This window comes from Portunus trituberculatus, chromosome 45, assembly GCF_017591435.1.
Source record: "Portunus trituberculatus isolate SZX2019 chromosome 45, ASM1759143v1, whole genome shotgun sequence".
Classification (NCBI taxonomy): domain Eukaryota; kingdom Metazoa; phylum Arthropoda; class Malacostraca; order Decapoda; family Portunidae; genus Portunus; species Portunus trituberculatus.
Window position 1 is genome coordinate 1,879,487 of NC_059299.1, and position 23,014 is coordinate 1,902,500.

General features: G+C 42.2%; 1 protein-coding gene across 6 annotated transcripts in view; it reads right to left on the bottom strand.

Annotated features, from left to right (window-relative positions):
• The window catches only part of LOC123519363 (calcium/calmodulin-dependent protein kinase kinase 1-like), a 207,764-nt gene that overhangs the window by 5,559 nt on the left and 179,191 nt on the right, over positions 1 to 23,014 (bottom strand). For 5 of the 6 annotated variants that reach the window (XM_045280629.1, XM_045280628.1, XM_045280632.1 and 2 more), the window contains 5 exons: positions 6,437 to 6,490; positions 3,688 to 3,739; positions 1,284 to 1,385; positions 469 to 633; positions 168 to 278 (listed from right to left, as the gene is read on the bottom strand). In XM_045280629.1, the coding sequence (XP_045136564.1) occupies positions 168 to 278; positions 469 to 633; positions 1,284 to 1,385; positions 3,688 to 3,739; positions 6,437 to 6,490 (484 nt within the window). The remainder of the gene's footprint in view (positions 1 to 167; positions 279 to 468; positions 634 to 1,283; positions 1,386 to 3,687; positions 3,740 to 6,436; positions 6,491 to 23,014) is intronic. The other variant, XM_045280631.1, reaches the window with a different exon arrangement.

Sequence of the window (23,014 nt, forward strand, 5' to 3'; positions counted from 1 at the left end):
CAGGAAACATGACATTCAGACTGAACACTATTCACATCAGATTCTGGAGTGTACTGCACTCAATACTCATACATCTGTTTCATCTTTGTAGGTTTTGGTGTATTAAAGAGGAAAGTACACATGTTGGCACTGACTAAGACTTGCCACACAGGTCACAAGATGCTTACAATACTCTATACCAAGGACGACATCCCTGAAGTATGCCCATGCCTGGTCCTCACTCAGGGGCCTGTCTGTTGGGATCTCCATCACCTCGCCTCTCTCCAGAAGCTCAAAGACTGAAAGATTTTTCATAATGCACATAATTAAGACCTGCCTGGTATTTTCAGAAATCACTTGGGAATTTACTGACATTTGTTTCCACAGAGTGACTAACTTGTATCATCAAAGTCATATAAAATTCAGATGGTAAGTGAAAGAATGTATATGAATTAACAGACTCCACAGTGAGTTTGCCTGAAGACTGACCCATATAAAAGTTGTCCTCGGCTGGGTCATTGAGGACCTCCACCAGCTTGACAACATTGGGGTGGTTCAGCTTCTTCAGGATGGCTATCTCTCGATGCACTCTGTCCAGGGGGTTCTCTATGGGGCGGCCACCTGACGCCCTGGGAGGAGGCAGGCGTCCCTTCACTGCAAGATGAACAACGTGATATTGATGGAATTTTACAACATGGTAAATGTATAATAACTTCTCTTTATTACTTTCACCTTCTAGAATATTCAATTTCATGACTTGTTAAATTCTGTATGGAAATTCTATATTGAATATTGTAGATACATATATTATATCATGGTCCAAGCAACTTTTGCAAACACTTTACGTACAACTGACTTGATGACTATTAATAATGTGCAACTTGCAAATGTATCTTTTAAATAGCCACCTAAAATAAATGTCATATATATGTGTTCTTAGTTCTATTACTTAAATGTCTTACACAAGTATATTTCTTATTTTAACTAACTTTTTAAGAAATACAATATTGATAACTGGTAATGACTAAACATTCCCTACCACGACTAAATACAACAACAACAAATCTAACATCACAGTACTATTAAAATGATATCCATACATGTACATCCATCTATACTTGACTCCATTTAGACACGTATTGTATCACATACGCACTGTATTCGTACGTACACGTGTTCTGCAGACACACGCGTCAGTAATACTTAAATCACATTTGTGTGGACGGGTGTCAGGTGCAGGCTCTTTCAGCAGTGGTAGCCAAAGCTAATTGGTGAACGTGGTGGCATGGGCTGTGCATACTTACCTCGGTGAGTGGGAGGAGAATAACTGTCCATGCGGTGTTGGGGGCTGAGGGAGCGGACGTGCTGAGAGGCCTCTGTCTCTGCTCCGATGGTCCAGGAGCGGCCTGACCACCACACACACGCCAACACACCACCACATCGACACCAACAGAAAATGACAAATCAAACGATAACAATGAGGAAGTGAGGTGCCATTCATGCCGGCAGCCACAGACATGCTAAGTGTGGTGAGCTGTGACCTGCTTGTGCCATGAACACAATCAAAGTGTGATGTGTGTCACTCAAACTAACATAAACAGGTGCTGGTGCTCAGATGGCAGGAAACAAGCTCATGGTGTGAATGCTATTCCACTAACATGCAAACCTAAATGGCATAAGTCCCTTTTCTCCTCACACTTACATAACACTTTGCTGCCTCCCAACAAAACCACTAACATAAGTAACAAAGTGATAAAATATATATAGATTCAATAAAAATATCAGAATAACAAGGCTCAGGAAATTAAATGAATCATGGACTTTTAAGAAATTGATATAAAAAAGCTGCATAATATAAATGAATTGAATACACACTTATGATAAAGATATGCATCTCATTCACTTCAAATTTCATACTCAATGAACCAAGAAGCATTCAGTAACAGTGCCATAAGTCATTGACTGATGTACTAATAGGATCAATGTGCAGCCCACAAACAGTGTTACCATCACACCGTTGAATGGTGCGAGTGTGTCACATGAGTACGTACTGTAAACTGATTCTGTGCATAAACTTTCTTCAGTCTTACTGGTGAAAATAAACATGACTGGCTATGGAAATAAAGATGCTATTCCAAAATGTTTCTCTTGATAGCTCACAGCAAAAAGTATGAATGTATACTGCATGTATTCCATGCTTTGATCTTACGTTCTTGTGATTTTATATTTGACACTTGTCCTGAGGTGATTCCCTTGGACAAGAGACTGACACAGCTTAGTGTGTGCATGTGTTCTAATACTTGACCAAATCAATCAAGTATTATGAAGGCACAGAAAAGCTGCGCTGCAGTCACTGTGGTATGCAGATACAAATGTGTACAAATGTATTTTCTACTGATCAGAAACAAGATCTCATATGTGTTGACTTTACAGTTTTGTTTTGTTCTGCAGATGGAGAAGTGCTTAAAATGGTAGTAACCATGAGTAATTCAAGAATTCAAGCCATGTCACTAAAAAAATTGCACATATTCTCAGTTTAAAAATGCAGTGCACTACAGTTATTATGCAGTATTTCCTTCTACTAGCATGCTCCTATAATATACCTGCAAACGATAGTATTGAGAAAAGATTTACGACCCTTTTCAACTTAAGATTCATTTCCCAAAGTTGCATGTCCAGCAGGCAGTAATATTGAAAAAAAAGTTATAATACATGAAAGGAAGCTTATGATAGAAACTATATGCAGGAAAAGCACAAGAGAATATCTGTTAGTAAGATAAAAATTTCCATCATTGTAAATTCTAGCTTTGGTTCCTAACAAAATATATATATATATATATATATATATATATATATATATATATATATATATATATATATATATATATATATATATATATATATATATATCAGATCACCTATTTCCTGATATTTTTCAAGAGGAAAAAATCAGTTTTAAAATGTGACACAATGAACAAGCATTCTGAGGTGGTGTGGGTGTCAGAACCACATGAAGTACAGTCTCTGCAGCGGTGGTGGGCAGAGCAGTCCCCAGTAGGTGTGTGGAGTGTTGGGTTTGGAAACATGACACAAGCTACACAACCTCACCAGCATGGCTCTTCACACTGAGAGGGGAACATACTCATGCATTCAAGACATCTTACTATTAAAGCTTCTCTGGTCAGTGTGGCTAGTAAGCCTTTCTTTCAGCTATACCAATGCACTAATAACCTCTAAAAGCACCACACATCTTGCTAGATCCACCAGTACCATCATGATATGCAATTATTTACTGAAAGACTAAGCTGTTTCAGAATCTAAAATATTTTTAATAAAGCATTGATATTCTACTATCTGTTAACATTGATCATCTATCTTCATTGTTATTCTTTGAAAAGTTTCATATTATAAAACCATAGCAGCCACTCACTTGTTCTGGGAATTCAGAAGCTTTAAAGAGACAGAATGTAATCCAAGTGAGTGACTGCATCTAAATTACATAACACTTCCTATTAGACACCTACAATTGCTATCCTAACACACACACACACACACACACACACACACACACACACACACACACCAAGAGCCATGCCATGCCAGAGGTGGGGTGCTACAGGGGCACAGCAAGTGAGGGCGTAAGGCACACTGGGAGCCACAGCAGTTCAGCGGGAAGGGAGGGAAGGGAGGGGAGCATCAGCCACTTACCAAAGCAACCATGTTTCTTCATCAGCTTCTTCTTGGACAAGATCTTCATCGCCTGAGAATGGTAAATAGAAGTAATGGGGGTAGTGAAAGTATGTAGTTTTTATCCTAACTAATGGCTGAATACAAATATTTTTTTTTTTTTTTTACATAGGGAAGAGGGCCAGCCAAGGGCAAAAAAAAGAAAGTTAGAAAAAAGCCCACTTGAGCGCTGGCTCTTCAAAGAGTACAAAAAGTGCCAAAACCGTTAGCCAGAATTAGGGGAGCAAATGCCTCGATACCTCCCTCTTAAAAGAAGACAAGTTGTAGGAATTTGGAAATACAGATGCAGGGAGGGAGTTCCAGAGTTTACCAGTGAAAGGGATGAATGATTGAGCGTACTGGTTAACTCTTGCATTAGAGAGTTGGACAGAATAGGGATGAGAGGAAGAAGAAAGCCTTGTGTAGCGTGGCCGCAGGAGGAGGGGAGGCATGCAGTTAGCAAGATCAGTAGAACAGTTACCATGAAAATAGCGATAAAATATAGAAAGGGATGCAACATTTCGGCGGTGAGAAAGAGACTGAAGACAGTTAGTCAGAGGAGGGAGTTGATGAGACGAAGAGCTTTCGATTCCACCCTATCAAGCAAAGCTGTGTGACTGGAACCCCCAAACATGCGAAGAGTACTCCATACAGGGACGGATAAGGCCCTTATACAGAGTAAGCAGTTGGAGGGCGAGAAAAACTGGCGGAGACGCCTCAGAACACCTAACTTCATAGAAGCTGTTTTAGCAAGAGATGAGATGTGAAGTTTCCAGTTAAGATTATGAGCAAAGGACAGACCGAGGATATTCATTGTGGAAGAGGAGACAGTTGAGTGTCATTGAAGAAGAGGGATAGTTGTCTGGAAGGTTGTGTCGAGTTGATAGATGGAGGAATTGAGTTTTGAGGCATTGAAAACTACTAGATTTTCTCTGCCCCAATCAGAAATTTTAGAAAGATCGGAAGTCAGGCGTTCCGTGGCGTCCCCACGTGATCTGTTAATTTCCTGAAGGGTTGGACGTCTCTGAAAGAACGTGGAAAGATGTAGGGTGGTATCATCAGCGTAGGAGTGGATAGGGCAAGAAGTTTGGTTAAGAAGGTCATTAATGAATAATAGAAAGAGAGTGGGTGACAGGACAGAACCCTGAGGAACACCACTATTAATAGGTTTAGGAGAACAGTAGCCATCTAGCACAGCAGCAATAGAGCGGTCGGAAAGGAAACATGAGATAAAGTTGCAGAGAGAAGGGCAGTTTTGAAATCAAAGCTTTATGCCAGACTCTATCAAAAGCTTTTGATATGTCTAACGCAACAGCAAAAGTTTCACCGAAATCTCTAAAAGATAATGACCACGACTCAGTAAGAAAAGCCAGAAGATCACCAGTAGAGCGACCTTGACGGAAGCCATACTGGCGATCAGACAGAAGATTGTGAAGTGACAGATGTTTGAGAATCTTCCTATTCAGGATAGATTAAAAAACTTTAGACAAGCAAGAGATTAAAGCTATAGGACGGTAGTTTGAGGGGTTAGAACGGTCACCCTTTTTAGGAACAGGCTGAATGTAGGCGAACTTCCAGCAGGAAGGAAAGGTAGAAGTCGATAGACAAAGTTGGAAGAGTTTGGCCAGGCAAGGTGCAAGCACAGAAGCACAGTTTTTGAGAACAATAGGAGGGACCCCATCAGGTCCATAAGCCTTCCGAGGGTTTAGGCCAGCAAGGGCATGGAAAACATCATTACGAAGAATTTTGATTGTAGACATGAAATAGTCAGAGGGAGGAGGAGAGGGAGGACAAGCCCAGAATCGTCCAAGGTGGAGTTGTGAGCAAAGGTTTGAGAAAAGAGTTCAGCTTTAGAGACAGAAGAGATGGCAGTGGTGCCATCAGGATGAAATAAAGGAGGAAAGATGAAGAAGTGAAGTTATTTGAGATGTTTTTGGCTAGATGCCAGAAGTCACGAGGAGAGTTTGAGTTTGAAAGATTTTGACATTTCCTATTTATGAAAGAGTGTTTGGCAAGTTGAAGAACAGACTTGGCATGATTCCGGGCAGAGATATAAAGTGCATGAGATTCAGGAGATGGAAGGCTCAAGTACCTTTTGTGGGCAACCTCTCTATCATGTATAGCACGAGAACAGGCTGAGTTAAACCAAGGTTTAGAAGGTTTAGGTTGAGAAAAAGAATGAGGAATGTACGCCTCCATGCCAGATACTAACACCTCTGTTATGCGTTCAGCACAAAGAGATGGGTCTCTGACACGGAAGCAATAATCATTCCAGAGAAAATCAGCATAATACCTCCTCAGGTCCCCCCAACTGGCAGAGGCAAAATGCCAGAGGCACCTTCGCTTTGGGGGATCCTGCAGAGGGATTGGAAAAATAGGACAAGATACAGAAATGAGATTGTGATCGGAGGAGCCCAACGGAGATGAAAGGGTGACAGCATAAGCAGAAGGGTTAGTGGTGAGGAAGAGATCAAGAATGTTGGGCGTGTCTCCAAGACGATCAGGAATACGAGTGTATGAAAAAGAGTGTATGAACAAAATATCTTTAAAGTATTTGACATTTATACATGAAAATAACATCACTCAGAAAACATGAACCTAAATATTAATGTCACTATATTTTATTGTCATGTAATTTAAATGCATCATCTTTTCCATTAGTATAAAGAACTTGAATATGACTGAACTAAGGACCAACACAGGACACTCAGAAATCTCCACCAATACCCACATAGTGAGCATCCTCCTCCGTGTTGTAAGCCAGCTTGACAATGCCGTAAGAACCCTGGAATAGAAAGGCACACATTACTAAACACTACTCACACACATGGAAGGAAAATAAAAAATGCTTGAGAGAGAGAAAGAGAGAGAGATAGAGAGAGAGAAGAGTTACAGTAAATACCCCTCATAAGAATATTTACCTCGGGACAAAATTCAGTTGCCAAAATGTACAGGTAACCTTAACACTCACACATAAAAAGAAAATCTCCAAAACACCTCAAAGAACACTCTTCCTTGCCCTACACAACACTATGGCGCATATTCTCAAACAATTCTCACTACAACTCAATTACTTTAAAAACTGCTGGTGTGCTACAGATTTATAATTTTTTTTTATGGTTGTAGTGACAGGTTTCTTCATTACCAACATCATAAACACTCTTGAGAACCTGTTTAACCCCTTCAATACTGAAAAATTTTTTACCTTGAGATCTGAGTATGATCAGACCATTCTATTAACATTAGGAAGAGTCTATAGAAGTCAGAAGATTAATGGCCACAGTCCTCACTATTGAAATCCCACACATGAGTTTCTGAAGCTGTATAAAATCACTAAATAGTAAGCAGAATGAATGTGGAAACACATCATGGTACTGAAGGGATTAATCATCTATGTGGCCTTTGAAAATAGTCATCGTATAAAAGCTCAGCAAACAGCCCCATAACATAAGACAAGCAAGGCAGAGGTGGCAAGTGAGATAAGAAAGAGGCAACAAATAGAATCACAAGGTGTCATTATGCAGTATAATATCTGACTCCTTTGTTATGAGTATTTTGGCTTTAAGGGGGATATTATGCATGGATTCTATCTCGCGTCAGGGGGAAAACATTTTAGGCCTCCACCTAGTGTAATATTGAGGATGATGCAGGCAGGGGGCTGAGGGAGAAGTGTCAAGAAATGAGGGAGAGGGTTTGTTGGTAAGGAAGGAAGAGAAGACAAGAATTAAGGGAGAAGCAGGACCAAGGATAAACAGGAGAGGTGATCATGGAAGGAAAACAGAAGGATAAGAAGCAAAGTGAGAGTTTCATGGAAGGGAAAAAGATGAGAAAGGTTAAAGGAGAAGGTGGTGATGCATGAAAGGTTCAAGGGCAGATGAAGGGGGAGAAGTTGTCAAGGGAAAAGGGAAGAGTGCAAAGTGACAAGGTAGGGAAGGGAAGAAGGGAAACTAGACCAGGGAGTGAAGCATGGAAGGAAAGACTGAGATAGAAGAGAAAGAGAATAAACACGTGAAAATGAAGATAGGAAAAGGAAATAAAGGAAAAGAAAAGGAGAGAGAGAGAGAGAGAGAGAGAGAGAGAGAGAGAGACCAAGGACGGAGGGAAAACAAGCCATGATAACCAAATCCACAAGAGGAGACTGCATTAATTAGGTTGAATCCTCAGCAGCTTGAGTTCATGACTACAAAACTCTGCATAATAAAAAAAAAAAAAACAGCAGCTTAAGGACACATGGAGTAACACAGACCACAGTATCTAGCCAGGTTTAATATTTCCCTTAGCTCCCTCTCACTTTTCACAACCTTTGACCTTCTCCTCACTCCACACTCAGTATTTGCCAATCTACATCACTGCTAGGGAGGAGCGGGGATCGGTGCAAGGAGGGGAGAGAGTGACGGGGGGTGAGGGACTAGTGTCAGTAGCCACCATTAATCTTGCGGGGAATATATCCGAGGGTTGGAAGGGTTTTGCTTGGGTTTCATCCATATATTCCTGCCAGACATCGGCTAACGGCTGGCAGGTCGTGGGAGGGATGAGTAACGAGTGGAAGAGTGAACTGGCTGCCTTTTCCTGTCCACATATCCACTTTTATTTCCATATTCTTCCAGGCTGCATCAGGAACATGCCTCATCACTTGTATAATTCCCATGTGCTGTGAATTATGTGCTTTACTGCAGTGACTGATGTGTGTTCAAAGATAAGCAAAGCAGAGATGAACTTTGCTCCGAGTGCTAATTGTTCCATTAAAGCTTACATTCTGTTTACATGAAGAGGGTTTGCCAGGCCCTCAAAACAAGACTAAGTGGAAAAAGTGGCCGAATGTTGCTCCCTGAAAAAGAAGAGTTACAAAAACCGGGATGGAAAATTTAGCTAACGAATACAGGCATTTTTTTTTGGCAAACTCTAAGGGACAAAATACCAAGTTCACAAGACTCACATAGTCATTTTTATTGCTTTCAGTAAAACTCACCTCCATTTTTAAATCCCTTATTTTTCAACATATAGTGGAACCGAGTTCTGCATTACATTTTTTGCTTTATACTTCGATACGATAACCTTATGTGAGTGAAAGAAAATGATAATGATAATAATGATAGTAAAAATAACAATAGCAAAAACTAATTAACCATAATATAACTCAAAAGTCACCGGCAATCACTAGCTAACCTTGGTGAATGGTGACGCCGTGCCCTCATTACTTGCCACATGCAGCTGTCGTCCTCGAGACAAAACATTAATAACAAGTCCCGCACATTACACACTCCTCTCCTCACGGTGAGGGGGCGGCAGGGAGCAGGAAAGAGTCTCAAACAAGTTTTAACAGTGGACTTTAGCTAATTAGTCGGTGGTTTTACTTATGGATTGTGAGTGCACCGTGGCGGTGACATTTAAGTGAGAGAGTGCGAAGGAAGGCTGCAGGGAAAAACAAAGTAGATTAGTGACTATTTTTTTTTTTTTTTATGTATTTCCAAGCTATGTTGTATTAATTTTTTTACTCATACTGTTTTATATTTACTTTTTGCTGTGTTTTTCTTTTAACATTGAAATAACTTTACATTTCGTATATTCAGTTTCGCTTCGGGAACAGAGAAGAGCATGGTTAATTACGCAGCCATGCACCCACGAAAATGAAGCTTAATTAACAAGAAAATATGTTTTATGTTGGGTCACGGTTAGGCTGGGAGAGGAGGCAGGCTGGGGGAATCAAGTTAAGGCTTGCTGGGAGCCCTCTGAGGAGGAGGTGCGGGGCGGGATCACTGAGCACGTCTCCTCAAAACCCATGACGGACCTCGCTAGCTTGCCCAATATTCTGAGACACGTTTGCCAGCATCTTCGCAACTCTCAAAGGACTTTACTTGTAGCTAACTGTTTTTATGGCTTTGGTGCAGGATTTCTGTATTATTAACAGGACAAACACTCTTCAAATCCAAGCTACTCATAACTGTGACTTGAAAAATGGTCATGGTGAAAGGATCGGATTTTTAAAGGTGTTTTTATGGCTTTGGTGCAGGATTTCTGTATTATTAACCCGACAAACACTCTTCAAAACCAGGCTACTCATAACTGTGACTTGAAAAATGGCCATGGTGAAAGAGTCGGGTTTTTTTTAAAGGTGTTTTTATGGTTTTAGTGCAAGATTTCTGTATTATTAAGACGACACCCTTCAAAACCAGGCTACTTATAACTGACTTGAAAAATGGTCGTGATAAGAGAGCGGAGAGTTTCTGAGTAAGGATTGTGACTAGTATCTGAGCGGTGCCTGGGTGCTGCTGGCCTGGCTATGGCTATGGCCGCTTGCCGCTCACCACCAGGAAATCCAGACAAACAATATACGAGGGTGCACTGCGGGGCCTCTTTCCGCACTTCCGCAGTCTTTGCCTCAGTCTCCGGGCGCCACAGCGTTCATTTAATATCCAGACTGGCGGCACAAAAAAGAGAAAATGAAAAGAAAAAAAAAACTGGCATTATTAACTTCTTTACTTTCCTTTATTGTCTCTTATTTTTCTCATGCTTATAATTCTTCTGTCTGTTATTTTGTTAACGTTTAAACTTAAAAAAAAAAAAAAAAAAAAATTTCCTGTCTCCTTTGCTCGTGACTCACTCCTCTTGTCTCATGTGACTTATTTAGCTCTTATGTCTGTTATTTGCTCGTGTCGATTCTCATATGCCTCGTTTGTTATTGCTTAAATACTCTTGTCTCTAAATTGTTACGTTTAAACTCTTTTACATCCCCTTCAGTACTGAAACGCAGTTTTACCATGATTTTTGTGTATGACTGGACGATTTCATTTACATTCGGAAGGGTCTATGGGGGTCAAAAGATTAATGGCTAGTCTTCAGTATTTTAATCCCTCACATGAGTTTCTGAGGCTGTATAAAATCGCCAAATACTAACCAGAGTGAATATAGAAACGCGGCGTGGTAATGAATGGGTTAAACTAGTGATAAAGTCCATACACGTTCTCCAAGTCGTGTTTGGATAACCTGACATGTCAAAACAGTGTATGGAAAGGTACACACACGAACGCAAACACGCAAATACAAAGAGAAATACGCTTAGGTTGCCTACATGTGTTGAAATTGCAAAGTAAATAGAAAATTTCAGTGTATTCACGAGACTTTTATGCCAAACGTATCTAAATTAACTGCCAAACTGGCGAAAGAAAAACGGCATTATAAAACGCTCCTCACACGACATGTTTCACTTTGGCAGCTGGCAAGATAGCACAGAAAAACGAGAGAGAGAGAGAGAGAGAGAGAGAGAGAGAGAGAGAGAGAGAGAGAGAGAGAGAGAGAGAGACTTCAATACACACTCTCTATACTACTGGGAGAGACGTGGAATTTACGTTAAGTTGATTGACGTGGGTGTGGCTCTCTCTCTCTCTCTCTCTACATTGCGAGTATATTTCTATTTTGATTATTTACTTCTATTTCTATCTATGTATCTATCTGTTTATCTATCAACTCATGTCTGCCTGTTTGTCTTTCCATCTATCAGTCTATCTTTCTATCTATCTATCTATCTATCTTTGTTTATCTCTATCACCCCATTCACCAATAGATAACAGCAGTGGGCAGAAAACAAATGATAGACGCAATATAACAAACTCGTAAATAAATGAAGGGAGGAACTAATGGCAGAAAAAAAAAAATAAAGGGAACTCTTGCAAGGAATGTGAGAGAGAAATTTAGTGGCATAAAAGTGAAGATTGGGAGGAGGAGGAGTAGGAAGAGGAGGAAGAGGAGGAGGAGGAGGAAGAGGAGGAGAAGGAGGAAGCGATATTGAAGGAGGATGGAGCAAGGAAGTTGAGGGGAAGATGGTGGTGATGGTGGTGGTGGTAGTGGTGGACAAAGAAAATGGTGCAAAAGACTCTTGCACTTATTTTTTTGTCTTTTTTTTATATTATTTCCAAGGTCTATAAAACAATACATCAATAATCAATAACGTTCCAATATTCACATAAATCCACGCAGCCAAGGCGGTACACATGCATATATTCATAGGAGTATTTGATGCAACAGAGAAAGAATAAAAAACGAGCGAGTGGGCGTTGGAAAATAAGTAAGTATCCTTTTATATGCAGACTAACTTGATTGGAAAATAAATACTCTTTTGTATATATTTGTCTACAAGCTAATTTATCCTTCACTTCGTTGGAAAATAAGTATTCCAATCTATTCTTTTATATGCAAACTAATTCATCGCTCACTTCGTTGCAAAATAAGTACTCAATTTTATTCTTTAATCTACAAACTCATTTACCTCTCACTTCGTTGGAAAATAAGTATTCTTTTGTATTATTTTAACTACAAACTAATTTATCTCTTACTTGATTTTCTCTCAGCGTATTTTTCGTGTTAATTCCTCCAGTTACTGCTATTCATGTCTCTGGTGTGACTGTGTTTAAACTGAATCGATTTTTTTTTTTTTACTTTGGAATGCTCGAGTTTGTAAGTCAATTAACATACACACAAGTTCTCACAAATCTTAAAAAATGTCAAAGCTTCATTAGGTAACATTTATTTCCCTAATACTTCCTTCACTTTAACTTTCCTCTGGTTCTTTCAAACAAAAATGTCCTTCATACCAAACGTCCTCCTTCTCTAGGCTTCCTTCCTCTCCTTCTCTCCTTCATTTCTCCTTTTTCTCCTTCGTATCCTCCATCTTTGCCAATCCCCATTACTGTCGCTCCTTCCTCTTCCGCCTCTTCTCTTTCCTCCATTTTCGACTCTTCCTGAATTCCTAACTGTCTTTTCCTTCCTCCTTCATTCTCCCGTCTCTCCTTCCTTACTCACTTTCACCCTCACTCTGTCTCTCTCTCTCTCTCTCTCTCTCTCTCTCTCTCTCTCTCTCTCTCTCTCTCTCTCTCTCTCTCTCTCTCTCTCTCTCTCTCCATTCCTGTTGTTTCTGTCTTGTCTCTCCTATTTCTTGCCTCATTATTCATCTCTCTCTCTCTCCTCCTACCTTCCCGATTCTCCCTTCATTACTATTTCTCCTGTCTATTCTTCCTTACTCACCTCCACCCTCACTCATCTCTCTCTTTCTCTCTATTCCTGTCGTTTCTGTCTTGTCTCTCCTTATTCCTCCTTCCTTCATCTCTCCCTTCCTCCTGCCTTTCGATTCTCCGTTCACTACTATTTCTCCTGCTTCTTCTTCCTTACTCGCCATTCTCACTTCTCTCTCTCCATTCCTGTCTTCTCTTTCTGTCTTGTCTCTCCTATTTCCTCCCTTTTTCATCTCTCCCTTCCTTCTGCCTTCCGATTCCCCGTCCACTACTGTTTCTCCATTTCTCCATTTCTCCTCTACACATCCAGCCTGGGCCCTTCCTCCCTACCTACCTAGTCTATTATCTTGCTTCCTCCTGCCCCCGTCCCTCCAATAAGCCGCTCATAACACATTCCATCCACTAAACCCTTTTCCCTTAATGAAGGTGTTTTGGGTGAATGAAGCAATGTATATGGCAGTAATTTCTCTGGCTTGCCTTGGCTGGTGCAGGTGTAATGTTAATCTTGACCTCAGGTGAGAGATGCAGGCAGGTACATGGTAGATGCTGCACACACACACACACACACACACACACACACACACACGCCAGCGGTCTTACCTGCCTTGATTAATTAATAAATGGGATACACCTGAGCGTGGGAACGGGAATTACGGAGCGACCTTAAGGGAAAAGATTAAATGGAAGCCGTTCTAGATTCCTGTAATGTAATACGCTTGATAAAATACGCCTCTCTCTCTCTCTCTCTCTCTCTCTCTCTCTCTCTCTCTCTCTCTCTCTCTCTCTCACCTGTAACCATATAATCTCTCCCTGACATTCTCCTACTCTCTCTATTAATTTTTCCCTTACATTACTTTTACATTGCTTTTTAAAAATTTTCAGGCATTTTATACACCTACATTTACTTCAGTTTCTTCCACGTGCTACAAACCACGAAGTTATAAGCGAAAGAAGACGATAAACATGTTCCAACGCTGGAGTCTCGCTAGCTCCACGCGCTGCGGCTTATATACGTAATTTAGACCAGCCCGTTTCCCCGCTGCGGTGAAAAGAAAAGGTGTTTGACGCGGCGTGATTTACTTTGTATACATGATGAAACTGGAGTCAATCTAATAATACTGTTGACGTGAGCTGGTTGGCTGGCTGGCTGGGTAGGTGGCTGGCTGACTGGGTGGGTGGGTGCGTGGGTTGGTAGGTAGCTGGATGGCTGGGTGCTTGGTGGGTGGGTGGGGTGACTAGGTTGACGGTTTGTAGAGTAGCTGGGCGAGTGGATGACTAACTGCTTGTCTGGCTAGCTGACTGACTGACTGACTAACTGATTGGCTAACTGGATAACTGGATGGCTGGTTGGCTGGGTGGGATGACTATACGTTGGTGTGTGCTGGGTGAGTGGATGACTGACTAACTTTCTGGCTAGCTGACTGACTGACTGATTGGCTAACTGGATGACTGACTCGTTGGGTGGCTGAGTGGATGAGTGGCTGGGTGACTCGTGCACTATCTGGCTTCCAAAACATGAGTAGCGTGTCTTGCACCGTACAACAAGGCAGCGGCAGAGGTTATTGTGTGTTCCGTGTCTGTGACCCTCACACGTCCCGGTAAAGAGGACATGAAAAACAGACAGTGTGGATGCAACGTTAGTGAAGGCGTGAGTGAGCGAGATCCGGAGAGAAGGGAAGGGGGTGTGGCTGGGGTATGAGATAGGGAGGAGGGGGAGGAGTGGCAAGAGGCATATCCCAGCTACCACCAGACGCAGGAATCAATAGCTGCCTTAAACAAGCAGTTCCCGTTCACAATGCCAGGCTGCCACGCGCCCCAGGGATACTGCTGCCCTGGCCCCAGAATTAACCTCAGGTGAGTAGCTTTTAATGAGTTCCAGGTGGGCATGGCAGTCTCCCGCAGCGCCGCCCTCATCTGTCCTCTCTACGCCCCTCTGTCATGGAAACAATGCATCTCTCTCTCTCTCTCTCTCTGGGGATTGGTTGGTACCCGGACGAATTTTCTGAATTGATCAAGGAGAAATACGTGGAAATAACGCCGGCGTGCAAGTATTTCCGCTCGAGGGATCACATCTTTAATGGAGCGACTTGGTCTGGGACTCCAACTTTCCTAAATCACTTGACATTCTCTCCTTCCAAAGCATTTGTTTAAGTTCCGCCAAGTCTCTGTGGAAATTAGACACAGGCTGGGATGACCTTTACAATTTACCACTTCGGGCCTTCATTCTCTACTCCTCTCTTTCATGGGCCGGAATTGTGGAGCTGCTCCGGACGTGATAGTGGAAAAAGAAGAGTCATTTTGATTACGCCGGCATCCAGAGCGTCATTACTACGAGTCGGGCCATTAATACCACGGCGGGAGGGAGATGGGGAGAGGAAGAGCGCATTAGTAAGGGCCTATGGGGAGGAAGCAGAATTATACATTGGCGACAAGGGAGGTGAATGTACGAGTGAGCAAAACATTCACATCACATCCCCAGCGGAACCTCAATTCATAAGAGGGTTGCTTGGTGTGTCATTGTCCCCGCCGCTACCACCACCGCCACCACCACGCCAGTACCACCACAGTACTCGCTACGGACTAATGAAGTATTTGCATATAAAGGTTTTTCACTCCAATTACCGTGACAGCGACCCTCGGCAGGTAGTTATTTCGGGAGTTAATTCTCTGACTACTACTGCGTCTTCCTAAGCTGGATAAGAATAGTTTGTTGGCAGCTTAGCGTGATTGCGAGAGAGGACAGTGACAGCGATGGAGTAATGAAACCGTTCCAGCGTTATTTCAGGAGTTAATCCCCCCCCGTGACTGCTACAGCGTCTACTTCACCTGGATAAGGGTAGTTAATTAGAAGCTTAGCGTGACTACGAAAGGGAACACTGATGGCAAATAGAATGAGCAGACAATTAAAACTCTCAGGCTCTTATACTTAAAAAAAATAATACAATACTTTGATATTTTAAGTGACCGTGTAGTTTAACCTCTTCAGTACTGTGCCACATTTTTTACCATGAGTTTTGTGTACCATTAGGCCATTTTATTGACATTAGGAAGGGTCTATGGAGGTCAGAAGATTAATGGCCAGAGTCTTCACTATTTAAATCCCACACATGAGTTTCTGAAGCTGTGCAAAATCACCAAATAGTAAGCAGAATGAATAATGAGACGCGTCCTGGTACTGAAGGGGTTGTAGTTTGTTATTCACTCATGTTCTTTGGTAATTGTCAAGTCATTGGGAAGTGGAAGGATTTAGCAGTTAAGGGATTGGGTTTCATGTCACGCACGGGAGCAATCAGTGAACGTCCACTAAGAGAGAAGACTCTAGACTTGCCTGTTCTTGCCATTCATTCGGCGCTGCTCCTCATCACTAGCAGGGACACAGTTTTCCTTCGTCTACTTCGTTTTCTTTCTCTTTTCTATCTTTTCCATCTACGTATGTCTTCCTTCTCTTTTCATCTTCTAAACCTACGTATTTTGTCCTCTCTCTCTCTCTCTCTCTCTCTCTCTCTCTCTCTCTCTCTCTCTCTCTCTCTCTCTCTCTCTCTCTCTCTCTCTCTCTCTCTCTCTCTCTCTCTTTCTCTCTCTCTCTTTCTAACATTCTTCATTATTCCAGCTCGTTCCTCTCTCAATTAATTTCTTCTTTCTCTTTTCCTTTAATTCCTCTCTTTTTACTACTGCAGCTGCCACTTGCCATTCTCTCTCTCTCTCTCTCTCTCTCTCTCTCTCTCTCTCTCTCTCTCTCATCTTCTCCACTTGAGTCAAACGGCGTCTTACAATTTTCCTTTCTTTTCTGATGATATCATTTTCTTTCCTTTTCCTCTTCTTTCTCATCTTACTCCTTCTGCTTCATCTCCTCGTCTTCCTTATCTATCTTACCTTCTATTTCCTCTTTCCTCAACTCCTCCACTTTCTTCCTTATTTCCCCATCTTCTTCTTTACCATCTCCTCCATTTCCTCCTCGTAAGACATGAAAATCACCCCCAACTCTTCAGCCTCCAACCATCAAACCCCCAACACCCCACTGCTGTCCCTCGGTTCCTCGCTCACCCCTCCACAAACATCACCACTTCATTATTATCGATTACCCATAAGACCATCAGCATTTCTGCATCGGCTGCCACTCCACGGGCTGCGAAAACCGTCTGGTGAATATTTCCTTGAGTCTTGCGAGGCCTCCCTGTCGTGGCCGCGATCTGGGGACGTCTCGCAGTGTAATGTAGATACGAATGCGTGCCTCCGAGATCGCGAAGGGGAGGAAGAGAGGGAGTGTTATGTCAAGGGAAGGAGTGACAGTCGCCATGCGTGTTTATATGACAAGACGTTACCTTTTTTTAATAGTTTATAGTTTGTTAGTTGGTCTTAGTTAAAAAAAGCTGCCATCTGTCCAAGAACTGAGTGAAAAGTCAGTAAAATGATCTAAAATGTAAGTAGAAGTGTTGTTTTGTAGCGTGTTACTACAATAAAGAGTATACATGCAGGGCAGAATGAAGAAGGGAGGAATGAAGGTGCCATCTGTCCAAGAACTGAGTGAAAAGTCAGTAAAATGATCTAAAATGTAGTGTGTTTCTACTATAAAGAGTACATATGCAGGGCAGAATGAAGAAGGGAGGAATGAAGGGAGAGAAGCACAAGATGTAAATACACAGAGGAAAGACAAACAAGTGGAAAGTGCAAGAGACAAAAAAGGTATTCTCGTATTTACAAAAAAGAAAGAAGGAAGAGAAAAAGAGGATATAAAGAATGAAGAAGGAGGATGAAGGAAGAGAAGTACCGGATGTAAATACACAAAAGAGAGACAAAAAGTGGAAGGTGCAAGAGAAAAAAGGTATTCTCGTATTTACAAAAAAAGAAAGAAGGAAGAGAGAAAGAGGATATAAATACATGAAAGAGGATTGACGAAAGAGGGAAAACAGAAGAGAGGGAAACTAAAAACACAAGAAAGGAAGACAACAAAAAAGAGAAAAAGGGGAGAGAAGAAAGGTAAAAGTAGACGAACTAGTGACGGAAGGGGAAGGAGAAAAAGAGGGAGAAGAATAAAAGAAAAGAGGAGTAAGGAAGAAAGTAACAGAAGACATGAGAGAGAATGCTAAAGAGGTGAGAATAAAGAGCGTGAATAGAATAATCTGGAATAAGTGAGATAAAGAAAAGAACAGGAAAAGATTTAATGTGTTCAACAAATAGAGAGGAAGAGAAAGAAAACGGAAAATACAGAACGCTATCTGAAACGGAATAGTCTGAAGAGAGAGAGAGAGAGAGAGAGAGAGAGAGAGAGAGAGAGAGAGAGAGAGAGAGAGAGAGAGAGAGAGAAAACGTTGTACAAAAAAGGGATAAAAAGAGAAGTGTGAAGAAGAAAAGGAAAAAAAGAAAAAAAGAATAACACAAAGATTGCAAGGAATAAAATAAATAGATACGAGCATTAAAACACACACACACACACACACACACACACACACACACACACACACACACACACACACACACACACACACACGGAGCTTGTCAGGAAGAAGGAAGAGTGAAATAAAATAAATCAGAGCAAAACAAACTGCAGTACCGGAAGTGTCGAACGAGAGAACGAGAGAAAAGAGAGTAAGAGAAATAAAGCAATGAAATAACAGGGAAACAGGAGCCAGTGACGGATGAGAGGAGCGAAACGAAATAAATCAAAGTTTACAACGAAAGAAAAAAAGGACAGAGAGAGAGAGAGAGAGAGAGAGAGAGAGAGAGAGAGAGAGAGAGAGAGAGAGAGAGATTGTATTGTTGACGATGTTACGAAGCCAATGTTTTTCACTGATTCTCTCTCTCTCTCTCTCTCTCTCTCTCTCTCTCTCTCTCTCTCTCTCTCTCTCATAATTCATACTACCAGCCTTCCTCGTTCCTTCCTTCCTTGTGCTACATCTTCCTCCTTCTCCTCTTTCTCCTCTCAAATGAATCTGATCCCTCCTCCTCCTCCTCCTCCTCCTCCTCCTCCTCCTCCTCCTCCTCCACCACACTCTTCCTCTCCACTCTTCCCTTCACCTCATGTCCTCCTCTCATTTCCCATCGCTCTCATTCTCTTCCCCTTCTCGCTCCTCTCCCTTCCTGCTGGCCCTTCCGCCCTTCCTCCCTGTGGCATTCTCTCCCCTTCAGGAAATCTGGTGCTCGCTTGAAAACCAAAGAAATTCCAATGTCGCAGTTACAGCCTGACTTGTGACGCACCATTTCGCCGAGAGAGAGAGAGAGAGAGAGAGAGAGAGAGAGAGAGAGAGAGAGAGAGAGAGAGAGAGAGAGAGAGAGAGAGAGAGAGAGAGAGAGAGAGAGGAAAGGAATGTCGAAAAACGAGGAGGAAAAGAGGAAGAAATTGGCAAGAGGAATAGAACAAAGTAAAAGAGAAGAGGAGAAAGAGGGAAGGTATTGAGTAAAGAAAGCAAAATGGAGAAAAGGAGAGAAGAGAGAAAAGGGAGAAGGAAATGCCCAATAAATATAAGAAGAGACGAATAAAGACAAACATAAAAAAATAAAAATAAAAGGAGGAAGGCACGACAGAAGAAAAAGCAGGAAAAAAGAGAAGAGAGAGAAATAGAGAAGATAAAAGTGAATAAATAAAAGATAATGAGACTAAAGGAGAGAGGAATAAAGATGAGGAGAGATAAGGACTGAAAAGGAAAACATGAAAACAGGAGGATGGAAAATGGAGGATGAGAGGGAAGAACAAAGGAGGAGGAGGAGGAGGAGGAGTAGGAGGAGGAGGAGGAGGAGGAGGAGGAGGAGGAGGAGGAGGAGGAGATACGTTCTTCCTCCATGTTTACTGTGAGTCATCAGCATTGGGTCAACATTCCTTCTTTCCACGCCTACACACACACACACACACACACACACACACACACACACACACACTGCTTTTACGTTTCTCTCCTTTAACCAATTACTGTCAAGAGTGCAAATATTCTCTCTCTCTCTCTCTCTCTCTCTCTCTCTCTCTCTCTCTCTCTCTCTCTCTCTCTCTCTCTCTAAGCTAAGTTAGATTTAGTGAGCGCTGAGACAGTGAGAAACTATAAAAGAAACGAATTTATACTCCTACTACTACTACTACTACTACTACTACTACTACTACTACTACCACCACCACCACTAATAATGCTAATACTACTGCTACTACTGTTGTTACTACTATTTTACTACAACTACTACTACTACGACAACAACAACAACTACTACTATTACAACAACCACTACCACTACCACCACTACTACTACCACTACTACTACTACTATAAGCCTCTCAGAACGCCAGAATCGCCACAGTTTATATCCCTGACTCACGAAATTTCCCCAGACACCTATCCATCGACCGCCGCTTATGGAGAGAGACCAATTAATAGGACTTCCCCACTTCCCGCCTCCTCCTCTTGCTGGAACTCGAACCAAGGCACGAAGGTTTGTTGGTTTAGCAAATGAACCAGTGAGCCACGCGATTCCGAGGGGCTTAAAGGATTGGGTATGTGTTGTCTAAGGATATGGTGGTACTGGTGGTGTGAGTGGTGGTGGTGGTGATGGTGGTGGTGGTAATGATAGTGGTACTGGTAGTGTTGTGAGTGGTGGTGGTGTCGAAGGAAATTTTGTTGTGTGTTTATGAAGGAATGGTGTGGTGGTGGTGGAGATGTCGAAGGAGGTTAGCACTGATCAAGTGAAGGATAGGTAGAAAAACAAGAACAACAAGAATAAGTAGAAGAACAAGAGTAACAACAACAACAACATCAACAACACCAATAACAACAACCACAATACTACACACCACCATTACGAAATCTCTACCACACTGCAACTTACACTTTCACCACCATCACCACCACCACCACCATATGCCGCACCATATCTCTCTTACGTCACCACCACCACCACCACCACTACCAGTACTGACAAGATGAAGAGGCTACAGTCAAAAGAACATCACCTTTTCACCACCCTAAGGTCTATTACTGGAAGTCACCATTCACGCCACGTCTCCTCAGCGCATCCCCTCAATGGCACCAGTACGCAGAGGGAAAGACCAAAGATGAGGGGAAAAATAGCGAAGAGTAAGAAAGGTATAGGGGAAAAGACTAGTTATTCATATATCTCTTTCTGCTTCTACTGCTGCTACTACTACTACTACTACTACTACTGCTACTACTGCTTCGATATAATGTAAGGAATAAAAGAGGAGTGAAATGAAACAAGGACACGCGCGCACACACACACACACACACACACACACACACACACACACACACACACACACACACACACACACACACACACACACACACACTACTACTACTACTACTACTACTACTACTACTACTACTACTACTACTACTTCTATTACTACTACCACCATTACTTCTACCATTACTACTACTACTACTACTACTACTACTACTACTACTATCACCACTACAACTACAACAGCTACTACTACTACTACTACTACTACTACTACTACTACTACTACTACTACTACTACAAAAGAAAAATTGACAAAAAAAAAAAACAAACAGAAAAATCACGGAGAATAATGGAGGAGAAAGATGAAAGGAAACAAAAACACACGAATACTAACAACACCTTAATAGAAAACGAGGAAATGAAGTGAAGTGAGAACACGAGAAGGTAACAAAGAAAACGAGGAGAAACATGAAAGAGAACACGGAGAACACGACAACCACCACCACCACCACCACCACCACCACGGGTTTTGCTTCTTTGGGCACAGATCACGCAGCGCTCTCTCTCTCTCTCTCTCTCTCTCTCTCTCTCTCTCTCTCTCTCTCTCTCTCTCTTCACATTAACTCATTTACATGCTTAAATTCTCACAAAGGAGGATCTTATAATGAAAAATGAAAGAGAGAGAGAGAGAGAGAGAGAGAGAGAGAGAGAGAGAGAGAGAGAGAGAGAGGGTCTGATGGTACTGAGTAGGCGGAGGATCAAGTAGCTCAGTGTGCGGAGGAGGAGGAGGAGGAGGAGGAGGAGGAGGAGGAGGAGGAAAGGAGGAGGAGAAAGGAACGCGGACTGAAGAGAGAGAGAGAGAGAGAGAGAGAGAGAGAGAGAGAGAGAGAGAGAGAGAGAACATTAATTAGACTCCTAGCTCTAATGGTAAAGTCTTGCTGAGCTAAACGAGGCCATCCTTACAATCCTTCCCTTCACTCCCACACTCACTCCCTTCACTCCCACACTCCCTTCACTCCCACACTCCCTCAGTCTCAGCCTACAGCATTTCCACTTATCACCCATTTCCTTTGTTATCAATCTCCATAAAGAACATTACTTAACCCCTTCAGTACCAGGACGTTTTACCATATTCATTCTGCTGACTATTTGGTGATTTTTATGCAGCTTCAGAAACTTATATGGGGGTTCCAAATAGTGAAAACTGTAGCCATTAATCTTTGGACTTCAATAGACCCTTCCTAATATCAATGAAATGGTCTAATCGTACACAAATCTCAAGGTAAAAATGTGCCTCAGTACTGAAGGGGTTAAGAAAATATGAAGAAAATAAATGAATCACGTTTAATTACCTACAATATTCCCATCTATTATACACAAAGGATTAGAAGAACAAACATTACTAAAGGACTCTAAGGTAAAGGATGTAGGATAGTTATGGCGAAGGTTCCTCCCCCCACAGGCAGGTAACGGTGGACATCTTGCCGAGTCCTCGCTTCTCGTCAAAGGAAAGGGAAACACTCGCCAGGTTATTAATAGAACACGCTATACATTTCTTATGGGTTGATTCTCGAGCCTTACTTGACGTCACAGTTAAGTGGGGATATGATTCTTTCTCTCTCTCTCTCTCTCTCTCTCTCTCTCTCTCTCTCTCTCTCTCTCTCTCTCTCTCTCTCTTCAAGCACACTTCCATTAGCTTAATCTTCTTTGCAGTAACAAGTCAAAAACTACACACACACACACACACACACACACACACACACACACACACACACACACACACACACACACACACACACACACACACATGTAGTGTAGTGGTTAGCACGCTCGACTCACAATCGAGAGGGCCGGGTTCGAATCCTGGCGCGGCGAGGCAAATGGGCAAGCCTCTTAATGAGTAGCCCCTGTTCACCTAGCAGTAAATAGGTACGGGATGTAACTGGAGGGGTTGTGGCCTCGCTTTCCCGGTGTGTGGAGTGTGCTGTGGTCTCAGTCCTACCCGAAGATCGGTCTATGAGCTCTGAGCTCGCTCCGTAATGGGGAAGACTGGCTGGGTGACCAGCAGGCAACCGAGATGAATTGCACACACACACACACACACACACACACACACACAC